This window comes from Notamacropus eugenii, chromosome 2, assembly GCF_028372415.1.
Source record: "Notamacropus eugenii isolate mMacEug1 chromosome 2, mMacEug1.pri_v2, whole genome shotgun sequence".
Lineage (NCBI taxonomy): Eukaryota > Metazoa > Chordata > Mammalia > Diprotodontia > Macropodidae > Notamacropus > Notamacropus eugenii.
In genome coordinates, this window is record NC_092873.1 from 349983151 (window position 1) to 349997267 (window position 14117).

The window sequence follows — 14117 nt, forward strand, 5'->3', positions numbered from 1 at the left end:
GCAATGCTTTTCCTTTCTTTTTTCTTATTAAGGACTGGAACATGTTCTTTTCTACTGACTCTGATCCAAATGAGTTTATCAGAGATTCAGGGTCAACAAAGGCAAAATCATCCCTCTAACCCATACCTCTAAACTTCTCGGTCTTTGACCTAGGATTGGATCAGCTTGAGATTCAGTCTAAAACTAAAAGAGGTCAAATGTCAAAATTTATAGGATGTGATAGGAAATGACAGTTACTAGGGTCTTGGGTCAATTCACTGCCAGCTAAACTGTTCAAGATACTAAGTCCTAACCATAAAAAGCTAAGAAATTAAAGTCTCTATCCTAAAGGAGTATATTCGTTTAATTGTATTATTTCTGCCTTAGCAGCCTTTGTCTGTTGCTTTGTTTTTCCTCTTTAACTCTGAGAGAGAACAAATGTGTGGAGTAAAAGTTATTTTCTGGGGAAGTTTAAACACAACTCTGTGTCTTAGATTGATATTTCTTTGGGGAAAATACAAAAAACCCAAACAAAACTAAAAACCGCAAAACAAAATAAAACTGAATCCAACTGGAGGGTCTCCCTTAAATTTAGGCAAGTTGTGTGTGTTAGGGGGAGGAAGGCTGGAGAAATGGATGAAGACCATCAGCTCAGTGGAGAGGATCAGATTTCACTTAGAGGAGGACACCTTTCCGGGGTTTGCACCTCCTCGTTTCTTTTGGGCCAGACTTTTGATCCCTCTCTCCCTAACTCATCCTGGCTGCCTGGTTCCTCCTCCCTTCTCTTTTCTCTCTCTCCCGCACTTCGGAGCCCCTCCCTCCCAGTTTGTCCTCTAGCCCCGCCCCCGGTATGCTGACGCCATCGCGCCGCGCGTGCGTGCCGGCGCACTGAGGGGGCCGGCCTCGCCGCTGCCCCGCCGCCCGCCGCTGCTCTCCCAAGATGGCGGCTCCTCCGGGCGAGTACTTCAGCGTTGGGAGCCAGGTTTCATGCCGAACGTGCCAAGAGCAGCGGCTGCAGGGCGAAGTGGTAGCCTTTGACTACCAGTCCAAGATGCTGGCGCTCAGTATCCTTCTCATCGAGGGCTGGCTGGCACTCCAGGCCTGACTGGCACGGGTGGGGGGGCGGCGGCGGCTGGGGCCGGGCCGGGCCGGGCCGGGTCCGGGGCCTAAGGGGCGACCGGCGACCGCGGCGCCAAGGACGCATGCGCGTGGTCAAGCCTAGTTCCTTCTTCCCCTCCTTCTGCCGCCCCCTTCCACTCCCCATTGGGGTCTCAGTTTCCTCGCGGGAGCCGGGCCTTGACGAAGGAAGGCAGAGGAGGTGGGCGGAGGGGGTTCGACACGCGGGTGGCTGTTCTGGCTGAATCCCTTAGTGAGGGGTCACTGTTTGAGGAAAGGGCTAGTGGAAGGAAGGGAGGGGCTGTAGGGTAGGGTCTGCAGTCCCCAGATGAAAGAGGGGGCCGTGGTCACGTGGGGGAGGGGGTGTGTAGGTTAGGGGTAGGTGCTTGTACCCGAAGGTAAGAGGCTCCTGAATTTGTAGAGGTTGTGTGTGTGTTTTACCTCATGGAAAGAGGCATGGGCACAGAAAATGAAACTAGGGGCCAAGGTGGGTATTCTCTGAGGATCCCCTGATGATGAAGTTTATAGGTGATCGCTGGAAAGAGACTTCAGTTACTGTTTTGTGTGTTTCTTCTTGGGGGGGGGGGGTTTGTTGGAGGCTGATATTCTAGCCGGAAAATTTCTATTTTGGGGGTGTACTCATTGAGTATCCCAGACAAAGAATAACCAAGTTTGATTCTGGGGGAGGGGTACTGATAATAAGCAGAGATGGGGGTGGGAATAATAAGAGTAATAGCTAACACTTAAAGTGATCTTAAGTTTTAAAGTGTTTTATAGGTATTTTATTTGATCCTCACAACAGCTTTGTGAGGTAAGGTAGATTCTGTTAGCCCCATTTCATAGCTGATGAAACTGAGGCTGAAGTTTAAGTGACTTGTTACACTGTTGCATAGCTAGTAAGTGACTGAATTAGACTATGACTGTGACGGGTCTTTCTGATCCTAAGCCTGGCACACTGTCTGCTGTGCCATCTACTCATGTCTAAAATGTCTAGTTTGTTTAAGGTATGGGAATTCTATTTTTTTTCTTAGGAGTGGTTCTGTCTGCAATTGTTTCAGTGATCATTTTTTGATACTTCCAGAGTGAAAGTGCATATTAAGTCTTACTGAGCCTGCTTTTCTGAAGTGGCAGACATTTAAATTCCAAATAACAATCAAACAAAAGATACCCACTTGTTTCACAGTTCTAGTATAGGAAAGTGATTTTTGAGACAACTTTCAACAGCATAGTCAACTTTTTCTAGATGCTGCAGCAGAATAGGACCTGTAAAATGAGTAACCCAGTAATCTCAGCAATCTCAACCCAGTAAAAGGATTTCTGGGATACAAGTCTGACTGATTGATGGTAGTAGTTCTAGTTTCAAGTCTACCATTAACTGTATTCTGTAAATGATTTTTTCTTTTGTAATTTCCATTGCATTTAGTAGAATATTATGTATGCCATAGATGCCCAATGAATTCTTGTCAAGTGAATGAACTGCTGGGATTACCTTGGACAGGCCAATTGCTCATCTTCAAGGTGGGGATAATACCTCCCTTTTATCTTCAACCTGATGATGAAATAAGTGGTGACATGGTGAGAAAGTACCTTGCAAAAATAAAAAATACTTTATAAACACAATGGTTATTATGCTAGAAACTACATGGGAATAAAAACTGTAAGGTATGGTGTCTTATAATTTAAAGACAAATGAGTACCCATGTTGCATAAAAGTTACATGAATTTCTATGCCAAGAACTAGCAGGAAAAAAGTGATAACATCTCGGGGATCCCAATTTTGCTCCTGTTTGTAGAGCCTGAAATCCTTTAGTTTCTGGGGTGAAGCAGGGGAAGAATGAGGTTTTGAGATTCCTTACTTCTTACTATGTTTCTTGTGAGGCCTCTTTACCACTTGCTTTTGGTGTGCATTTTCCTTAAGCCTTTCTTGAATCATGTTTTTCAGTCCCATCAGGATTTGTTGATGACTTTGGTTGCTTGTTTTCCTTAACTTTATTCTCTCTCTAGAATGTCCCTCTTCCAGTGGAAAGCCTAACCATGCAGACATCCTGCTTATAAATCTACAATTTGTCTCGGAAATTGAAATAATTAATGACCGCACAGAAACCCCTCCTCCCCTAGCTTCTCTCAATGTTAGCAAGGTAAGAATGATAGACCAAGTCTGGCTTAGAATAATGTTGGGAAGGTCTGGGTCTTAGACTGTTTGCTTGGAGTAATTTTTGTCTCTGAATCTTGTCAGCTGCATTTTTTTCATTAACTCATAGTCCCTGGTATTTGTGCCTCTTTCCTTTTCTAAGAGGCTTATTTTTTCTCTGAATTGCTGAATGCTGTTAGGTTTAAGCAAAGACCTGCCTTCAAAAAGGGTTGATGTTGTAAGTTTTTTTCTTGTCTGAAAAGTTAGACACCTGAATGTATGAGCCAGTGTCCCTATACTTGAGAAAACCTCTCTTCCTCCAAAGAATTTGCCAACTCTCACATGGAGAGACAGTATGGATTCTCCTGCTATAGAGTTTTTGAATAGGGTTTCTTCTCAGTCTGGGTTCTTGGAGGCAGGGGAACAGATGAGGTGACTTCCTGAAAGGGAGGAACAGCTGGTGTCCCTCAGTCACACCAAAGGCCTTCAGGGCAAGTCAGTCACTTAAAAGTTACTGAATCCCACTTGTGTTTCAGGTGCTTTCTTGGAGAAACAGACATTAGTAAATCTCTTTTCCCCATTGAGCTTCTAGTTTAGCTGGGGAGGCAAGGTTTAGAATAGATTTAGTATAAAATAGAAGATAGTATTCATGTAGCTGAGTGATTAGCATTGTTCTGTTTGGCCTCAGAGGTACAGAGAGGCAGGTTGAGGTTTTGCATAAGGAAAAACCTCTTATTAATTAGAACTATCCACAAGGGGAATGGGCTGCCTCAGGAGATAGTGGACCCACCTCCACTGAGTGTCTCCAAGATTGTCACTTTTTGGAGATGTTATAAAGGGGATTCTTGGTTAGATGAGTTGGATTAGATGGGTTTTGAATCTCAACCCAGAGATAGTAGCATTTTACCATGAGCTGCATTGAGAGTACAAGAAACATTAGGATATCTCCAAGTACATTTACTTCAAAATGTATATATTTATTGAAGTGGTAATATGTCATGCTTTAGTGCTTTATATTTTTCCTTCCTTTAAAGATGAAGGCATGTTCTGTAGAGCTATATGGATATATGCATTGGGCACATGTATATCCTTCTCTCTGTCGTACCCAGAGCAAAAAAGGATAAGTGTAGATTTTTCATGGGCATATTTTAATTCAGGCTGTTGGGCTGAATGGGTTTTAACAGGGCATAACATTGTAGCACCTTTGCCCTTGTCTTCAAGGTGACTGATTCATGTCACAATCCCTTACATTGGCCCTAGGGGCTCTTAACTTTTTGACTGAAAAGTGACTTTTCTTTGCCTCGAAAGGATTATTTAGAGATTTGTGTTAACCTTAATAACTTGGGTGGTTGACATGTACATAAAGGAACGCAAGTGTCCAAATCTTAGCTGAATTTAAATCTAAACGCAGGGACCTGAGCTTTCAGGGTATGTTGCATATTACATGACTTAAGTGATTGGCTCAGGGTTCTCTCTTTTGGTATTCCAGTTGGTTATTTAAGGTTTTATTTATGACTGTTTGAAACCTACTATCAGATTTAGATACCTATCTTTCCAGTCATTTTATATATATAACTCCATTTCATATACTTTCCTACTTGGCTGTTCCTTACATAGAACATTTCCATCCATGCCTTGCACAGACTGTTCCTCATCCCTGAAATATACTCCTTTACCTCTGCCTCTTAGAATCCCTAGTATCCTTTAAATCTCAGCTTAAGGCCTGTTTCTTAGTGTGGGATTTACTTGGGACAAAATAAAATAATAAAGTTTTGGCTTACAATTTTTTACATCTTTAAAAAAAATATGTAGTCCTATCCTTTTTTTTTCCAGTCACTTTGATTTGGCAGTTCAGTCACAAGATTTTGACATTCTTTAATTCATCTTGGAATGACACTTTTATCACATTGAATATTAAACATATATTTGAGGAGACAGTCCATTTTTCAAGTCTAGCCTTGATATTAGCCCGTAGTTTTTCATTGGGGTTTAAAACAAATGAGTTCTCATTTCATAGAAAATGTTTATCTCCATCTCTTAGATATATATCTTAACCTTATGTGATATGTGGCACAGTGTAAGGTTGTATTGCAGTATTCCGTCTCCATTTATGAATTTCTGTAGTTCCGATAAGCTTGGCTTTTCAGTATATCAGTACATTTATCAGAGTTTGTCCTTCCCTCAATGGGGATAAGCCTTCTAGGCCCAATGGAAGTAAAAAAAAGGCATCAGAATTTTGGGGGGTAGATGGTTTATAGTCTGAAGCTGCCGAGGTCTTACAGACTAACCCGGATTCTTAGTGATAATGTTTTTATATGACTTTGGTTGAAAATGTTAGTCATCAATAAAAATGACCTTTTTCCAGTCTTTACTCTTGTCCTTAGATTGTCTTGCCCATGGTAAGCATTTTTTCTTCATGGCAAGCTACCTGTTTTTTGCTGGTCCTCTTGCTGTTCTTCCCAATTTCAAAAAGCCTATACCTCACTATAGAGGAATCAGTAATAGCCCCTCCACCTGCCAGGTCCCCTCTGAAGGTCTTTGATTGCTTGCTGAGCATTAATTAGACTGTTTTACAGGAATAGTTAGCCACTTCTTGGCATCATTTTTTGGTTTTCAGCCACAATTTGAAAAGCACTTTTGTGCCTTGGTGGGACTGAGCTTATTTCATTATGGGCTTGAATGATCCTTAAAACTCTTGATTCCCTGACACCAAGAGCTGCTGCAATATTTCTCATAGTCGTTGAAGTGAGCTCTTTAAGAGCAGTGACTTTTGTAGGTTTTTTTGGAGTAATATCCGTTCTTAAAAACTACAGAATAAAAGAAAGCAATGAAACAACGTGCGAGAGATCCAGCACTCCGCTGACAGAACTAAAGATGGGGAAACCAGCCCAATCCGAGTTCATCTGGTCAAGGTCAGCCATTCTGAGTCAGCCTACTGTCAGTAGAAGCACAGACAAATGACCGTTGCTGTCACAAAATGAAACCATACCAAAATCATTCCTTGTCTCAAGCATTTCTCACACCACACTATACTTGAGATGCTTTTCCTGTGCCATCCACTCAGCTGCCTAGTACCTTTCCCTTGATTACTTTGTATATTATATTTATACATGCTGTTTCCATCCATAGAACACAAGTTCCATAAAGACAGGGACTATTTAATTTTTGTTTTTGTATCTCCGGTGTCTAGCACAGTGCCTGGCACACAGTAGATGCTTACTAAATGGTTGCCTGATCTTATCATTGGTAGTTTAATAATAGCTGGTATTTATATAATACTTTCAGGTTTGAAGGCTTTGGTTTACATATGTTAACTCATTTGATTCTTATGAGAGCCCTGTGAGGTAGGTACTATTATTCATTCCCATTTGATAAATGAGGAAACTGAGGCTCAGAAAACACACATCTGAGCAAGGATTTGAGTTCAGGTCTTCCTGATGCCACAGCACTGTGCCACTTAGCTGCCTCCTTGTATAATTGTTAATATATTTCAAACCACTTTAAAATCCTGTATGAAAGTAAGTGCTTTATGCTTCCAAATTTTTTATTTGATCCCGTTAGTTGACTAAATCAGTCAGCAAGCATGTACTAACTAAATACCTCCTGTGTGCTGGACATGGTACCAGTTTCTGGGCATCAGAATACTAAGAATGAAACAATTCCTACTTTGAGGAATTGAGAAAACAAGGACACATACAAGTATACACAGAAGGAGAAGAAGCAAATAGTAGTTAGATAAAAGGCATTGTGAGAGGGAGGACATTAGCATTTGGAGGGATCAGGAAAATCTTCACATAGAACCTGTTGCTTGAACTGTGTCTTGAAGGAAAAAGATTCCTTTATGAGACAAAAGTGAAGTGGGAATAAATTCCATGACCAAAGCTAATTTAATTAACAGGTATAGGAAATACCCAAGTCAACACTTCTTCTTTTAAATAACGTTTAAATTCTAAGTCACTTGGATTATAAATGCTGAGCCATAATAAAGTGTATCATCCTATTTTCCTAGGGAATGCGGGAAACTCCATCAACAATTTAGGGAGCAAGGAAGCTCTCTGGCCCTTGAAACATTTGTTTGACTATTTGAAACATTATTGCCAGTTGTAGCATAGTTTCCCTGAAGTGACATGGATTTGAAACCGTTATCCTACCAAAATACTTATAAAGGTTTACAAATCAGAAGGGTCTGAAGTTTCAGTTTGAAGGCTACAGTTGCATATAGTTAGTTGCATGTACTTATGAAATGTTTCATCTAGCCAGTCTTTGGGTGCCTCACTTGGGACCCAGCACTTCCTGCTGAAGTTACCAGTTAAGGGGGCCCTAGGGCTATCTTTTTTATATTTTCATAGTTAATGAGATTTTATATTTTTATAGTTCATGAGATTTGACAAATTCGGCTCTAGGGTTATCTTTTTTATACTTTCATAGTTCATGAGATTTGACGGACCTGAATAAGATAGCTTTGATTCAGAACTTTTTATTAGAGAGGATACATTCCTCCTTCCTCATAATTTCCTTGGTCTTTTTAGAGGTTTGAAGAGACATTTGCAACACTTGTAGTGTATTTTAGGGGAACGTCATAGTAGAGAGGGATGTTCTTAAATTTGCTTCAAGTAGACAGTGGCGAATGTGTGCTGTTAGGGGAGGTTTCCTTCCTCAAAGTTATTTGTACTAAAATAGTTGTTATTTAGGAGCCAGTTTATTATGCAGGCTTGCAGATTGTTGGTGTCCCTGCAGGTTCTGCTAATCATGTTTTAGACTTTTTATATTTTACCCCCTCTTCCCCAGAGTGATGAGGAGATGAATAACCCTCAAAAGCCCATGCATCTCTGGTAGCTGAAACACATGACTAAAATGAGATTGGAAGGTTCTCTGAGGTTCACTTATTAGTTCCTCACATTGCCATGTGCAGGAAGCTATTTTGGATTTCCCCTTCCTAGCACCACGTAGGAAGTAACTTTTAAGGTACTTTGTTTTTTTTCCTTTATTTGATGGGGGAGAGGGAAGGACTCTTTTGTGCAAAAGCTAGGGTTTCCGAGCATCTAGAATAGTAATGGAGTTACCGTAATTTTATTTATGGTTAACAAACTTGGGGTCCTTTTTAGTGGCTAGATAGGTGTGCAAGGTGTGTTTAAACACTTTAAGGTGCCCAGAAAAAAGATGGTGGCAAATAGTGTTGTGTTGATGTTACCCTTCATCCTTTCTACTAATGGAAGATAGTCACATTTTGTCTGATCTTGCTGGCATTTTAACCTGCTTAATTAAAACCCTCTGTAGTCATAAACAAGATCTTTGTTTATTCTAGACCATCAAGAAATGGTCTAATAACTATTATTTCTTAATAACTTAATTTAATAACTTACTTTTTCTGCCCCCAGAGAAAGTATTTACTTACAACTATTTAGGGGTGAGCTAGGTCTATTTAAGGTGGTATTTTACATTACTTTGGGAGATGATACCATCCATTCTTGCTAATGGGAAAGGGAAATCAGGAGGGTACAGGATAAGGGAAGGGAGGGAGCATTTTTTTTAGACTTCTCTAATCAGATCATCATAATCATGGTATTATTAATTATTGCTATAAATTTTCTAAACGTAAGACATTCATGCAATTCTGAAAACATTCCAAAGCCAATTATAAATGATTTGGATCTTAGACTTTACAATATCCTAGCCTAGTGTTCAGCTCCATTAGTGTATATAATCAAGAACTGACTCAAAAGAAGCTGATACACCACTTGAGGCCATGAATGAGCTATTTTTGATCTTGTGATCAGAGGGGGTAACTGGTGATAATTTCATCTTTATTGAAATGGACTAATTGATATCCCATAGTAAGGGGAATAAGGATTGTCCATGGATCTTTTGGCTCTGGATCATAAGAATAGAATTAATTAATCCATGTCTCTCTTCAGTGTTAAGAAAATGCTTGAATATATTCAAGACATGGGGCCAGGTAGCCAACATAATGACAAGCCTTTTTTCCATGGTACAGAAAAGTTAAAGTCAAGTAGGGTAAATAAAACAAAGTGCTTCAAAACCTAATAGTTTGGGGGGGGGGGGAAGTATCAAATGCAGGACTGTTCAGTATATTTGCCCTGAACTAAATGTGTATTACCAATTAATATCTCATAGGGAAATCAGGAATATTGATATGAGCACTTTCTCTGATCTTAGGTAAGGAGAGGCTTTTTCCTTGAAAGCTATTACCCATACTACCTTGGGTCTCATAATAAATCAGATATGATGTGGTGAATTGTTAGAATGTATCATGATAGTATTGGCAATATCATTACAATCTTATTGGATACTAAAATAAACTTTTAATTTCCAGGACCATGATATTAATACATTGATATATTAATGAGTATTTGCTGGGTATTAGATACTAAACTCCTATTTTAAAAAAAGAACAGATGTGACCCCTAGCACCTGGTAGAGACAAGGCTCAATCAAAAAACATTGCTTAAACATCTTTGTGCCAGACTCCGAGGATATAAAGACATAAATGAAAACAGTCACAGAGCTTTTCAGGTCTGCTGGAAAAGCAACATGTATACAGATAAGTATATGCAAAGTAAATACAGACTGATGTGAGGTTATAAGCACTAGCAACTGGGGGCATAAAAAAGGCTACATGAAGGAATTTGAACTGAATTTTGAAGGAAACTGGAGATTTTAAAAGGTGGAACTGAGAAGAGAGTGCTGTCCAGGAATGGAGGACAGTCTATGCAAAGAATAGAGTAGGAGGTACAACATTGAGTGTGAAGAATACCAAGAAGCCTGCTTTGGCCAGACCTGAAGGCGCCTGGAAAGGAGTAATGTGTAATAAACTTGGAAAGATACAATGATAAAGATTCCTTGAATGTCAGAGCTAAAAAGCGACCTTAGAGATTATCTAGTTCAGCCTTTTCATTTTAGTATACATTCATCTCTTTAGATAAATGTACTGTATGCATTTGAAACAGGTATGACTATATACCAGTTTGCTGAATTAGAGAGTGCTTCTTGAAGATTTGAAAGGGACGTATAAAGTTAAATTTAGATTATTTGTGGGGAAAATCTATAATCTAAAAAAATTTAGTTTAAGCAAAGGTGTCATTCTCACCTATTTTAATGGGACTGGCAACAAGCAGTTGACTTGTTTCTGTTTCTCTTAGTTTCTTTTGGTCATTTCATTGCATATTTCCACTTCAGTGAGGAGGCAATGCAAATAATGGAGTTGGCAGGGAAGGTGAAAGAACTTTTATTTTTGAAAGGAGGTAATTTCTTTGTCCATTTTTGATTATGATATTTGTTGTTAAGAAAGCAGTTGTCTTTAGTTAATTGTCTGAGGATTTAGATGGGAGATTTAAAATAATCTCAGTCCATTTTTGGTATATATAGATTTGAACGTGTTCCTAATGGTTGAAGTTTTTCTAGCTGTTGAATTTTAATAGGTGCTGTATGCCCATTGAGCTCTGTTTCGGTGGAGGCACATGAACGTTCTATTTTGGCCACCATCCCCAGGGACTGTCACCATGTACTCTAGTATGTGTGCATTTGGGTGTGTGTTTGTCCTTTGTTGCCAAAGAAGACCATGCCATCAGAGAAATGATGACATGACTTGCACTTGACTTTGTTTTGAGTGAGGGAGGGCTGTGCAGGTCACCAGTCTCACTTCTTCTCCAGAGCCATCTGAATCTAGTGACCAGATATTCATCAAGGTGACTGGAGATGACCCAGGATGAGGCAGTTGGGGTTAAGTGACTTGCCCAAGGTCACACAGCTAGTGAGTGCCAAGTGTCTGAGGTGAGATTTGAACTCAGGTCCTCCTGACTTCTGCACTGGTGTTCTATCCACTGCACCATCTAGCTGCGCCCTGTATTTGAGGGAAGGTAAGGAGGAAGGGGAGTTCCTGTATGATTGAGATTTCCAATAATATGACATTTTTTGACAAATAGAAGTTAGTGTGAATTAAATTCATCTTCCTACTAAAGAATTAGTGGATAAGATGCTTGATTTGGAGTCAGGAATGAGGAATCAAGTAGTTATTGTGAGCTTAAGCAGGGGATACAAATACAAAGGCAAAGATAGATACTGCTCTCTAAAGTCTTCCATTTTAGTGATGGAGACGACACACTTGGGAAATGATAGCTAGAGAGGGAAATTTTGGGCTAAAATATTTACAGAAATAGTAGTGCCATAGGGGGAGTAGACAGACACACTTTATTCAGGATCACTGGCAGAATTGATTTGATAATGGTTGTAGTTTCTGAACTGAAAGTTGGGGGGGAGTGAGGAAAGGGTCCAGGATAAGTTGTGTGGGGGGAGCCAAAGAGTCGGAAAGAAAGAGAGGAAGGTCTGAAAAGATACTTTCAGAAGTATCTGAAAGACAACTAGACAATTGGTAATAATATGGAGGAGGTGACTGGAGAGGAGAGAAGATGAAGTGAAGCATGATGGCTGGGGCTTTCCTGAAATAGTGGTCTTGGAGAGATACGCTCCAGTCAGGAGTAGGGTCCCTCAGGGGGGAAATCCCTTTAGGGCAGTTTCTTCAACTTTTGGGCCCTTTTATACTCTTAAAATGGATTGAAGAGTATCCTGAAGAGTTTTTTAATTGGTTATATTGATATTTATTTGCATTAAAAATTAAAATGTCTTAGTATTATTATGAAAATAGTTTTGACCTCAAAGACCTCCTTAAAGGGTTTTGGGGATTCCCAGGACCTGGACCACACTTTGAGAAACATTACATAGTCTTTGGGGAGGCCAAGAAGGGGGGAGTGAAGGAAGATCTGATTTCAAATTGTATCTTTTGATACCTACTAATTGTGTGATCATGGGCAAGTATTTAATCTCACTAAGCTTCAGTTTTACCTTATCTGTAATATTAGAATAATAATATCTGAATACTTATCTTGTTTTAGGGGTCAGATGAGGTAATCTGTAAATGCTCTGTAAAAATGTCAGTTGTTATACCAATAGGAATCACCCCGACATGTACACTAGTCAGGGCCAGTGGCATATTGGTCCATTAGCTCAGGGGGTAGTTTCTACATGGAGAAACATTTGTTCAGTGGGAAAAAACTTTGACCTTTAAGAGATTGGCAGATACCTGTCTCACAAATGGATATTGTTGGTCACCTAAGGAGACTGGTTATAAAATCATTGGAACCTTAGGTACCATTCAGTTCAATCTTCTCATTTTATAGAGGAGGAAGTTGAGACTGGATGGTAAAAGGACTTGCCCAAGGTCAAACATGCAATAAACCAATGGAGCTCACATTTGAATCCAGGTACTTTTACTGCACTTTTTCCCAGTATTCTGGATTGTCCCATCTTTCCATCTCTATTGTGGGGAGCATAACTCAGAATGTTATGGCACATGTAAAGGATGTTAAGTTTTAACCTTTTTATTATTCTCTATGGGATAAGGGCCAGATGAATGGAAAAATGTGGTGTGGTGAAATTTTAGTCCTGGGCTCTCCACAAATGTGGCCAAGATATAAAGACTTATAGAATGAAAGAACTTGTTTCTGGCCTGTAGAATCTGAGGATTAAGAATTAAAATAAAGGTTACTGTGTGCTGTGGTAGATAGTATATTGGGCTGGAGGCCAGAAGACTTGTGTTTTAGTCACAAATCTGCCACAAGTCACTCACTATGATCCGCTTGGTGTTTCTGCACTAGATGATCTTTAAGGTCCTGTCATTTTAAAGTGAGAGAAAAAAGGTCTGGTTAGATTGGCAGAAACTATAGCCACCTGTCCATGTGGCTTGCCCTTTTCCCTTTCCTTTTAGTGCTCCAAAGTTGTGAGAATTAAATGTTATAGTTAGTTGATCCATCTTCATAATTCAGAGATGCTGTTCTCTCTAACTCTAAGCAGATGACTGAGCATGTTTTCAGAGCTCTAGACATAGCCAGCACTTGAGGTTTTTAACTATATGCTTCATTGGATATAAATCACTTCTTGTATGATTGATGGGTTCCCCTACTGTTCCCTCATAACTTCATCATTTCCATGTTTTATTTTAGTACCTTTGGAAGATACTAACATAAGATTATTTGTTTTCTTCTTAGGGACTAAAATTGGTAGGGAAGAAAAATGAGTATTTTGGCTAAAAGTTGGGTGTGAATCATTTGTATATTCCCCTCAATTGCTCCAAGCCACCCTTTGATCTTTTTGTGTGATTTAGCATCAGCTTGTTGATTTACAGTCAAATTTCAACTTTGTTGCCAGTCTAGTTTTCACTCTTGCAGGTTCACATGATTGATTTCAGAACAATGCTTGATTTCAATGGTAGATGAAATAAGAAATGACCCTTGCATACAACAGGTTCATAAATTCAATCAGAAAGATATGTTGTCAACATCAGGTACAAAAGCTTTTTATTTGACAGCACAGTTATGTTTTAACCACTAATCAAAGCTTTTAAAGCTAATTATAACATGGTTTTTCTTTTAAGCTATATGATAAAGCAAGTTTGTTTGTAAAATGTTTGTGGCCTGGCTGATTGTATCTTGGATTTGGTTGTTGATTGCATTATGGAAATATGATAGTGTTTAGATAAACTAAATATAGAAAGTTTAAAGATTGGTTTTTAGTGGGGGAGGTTATGATTATATACCCTGGAATTTTAAAGCATCTTTCATGCCCAAAGCGCTTATGGTTGCATATTCTCTTCATAGCATTCCTGGGAGGCTAAGAAGAGGTGAGTGAGATCCTCTTTTATAGATAGAGAAACAAGGTCTAGGGAAGTTAAGTGACTTGTTTAAAATATCTTGATTAGTATGGAGCTAGTCCTCAAGTCTTTTCCTGACTCCTAGCTCTCCTTAAATGCCCCTCACTGTAGTTCAGGTCCTTCTCCCCTCTCTTCTGTATTGTGGCAATATCCTCCTGGTGAGACTCC

The 14117-nt window shown here is 39.5% G+C and overlaps 1 protein-coding gene across 1 annotated transcript in view; it reads left to right on the top strand.

The window, feature by feature from the left end:
- Nucleotides 1-282: 282 nt before the first annotated feature.
- The window catches only part of LSM12 (LSM12 homolog), a 32812-nt gene continuing 18977 nt past the window's right edge, over nt 283-14117 (top strand). Inside the window, exons 1-2 of the mRNA XM_072646069.1 lie at nt 283-1043; nt 3100-3233. Coding sequence (XP_072502170.1) covers nt 920-1043; nt 3100-3233 — 258 coding nt within the window. The 5' untranslated portion in view covers nt 283-919. The remainder of the gene's footprint in view (nt 1044-3099; nt 3234-14117) is intronic.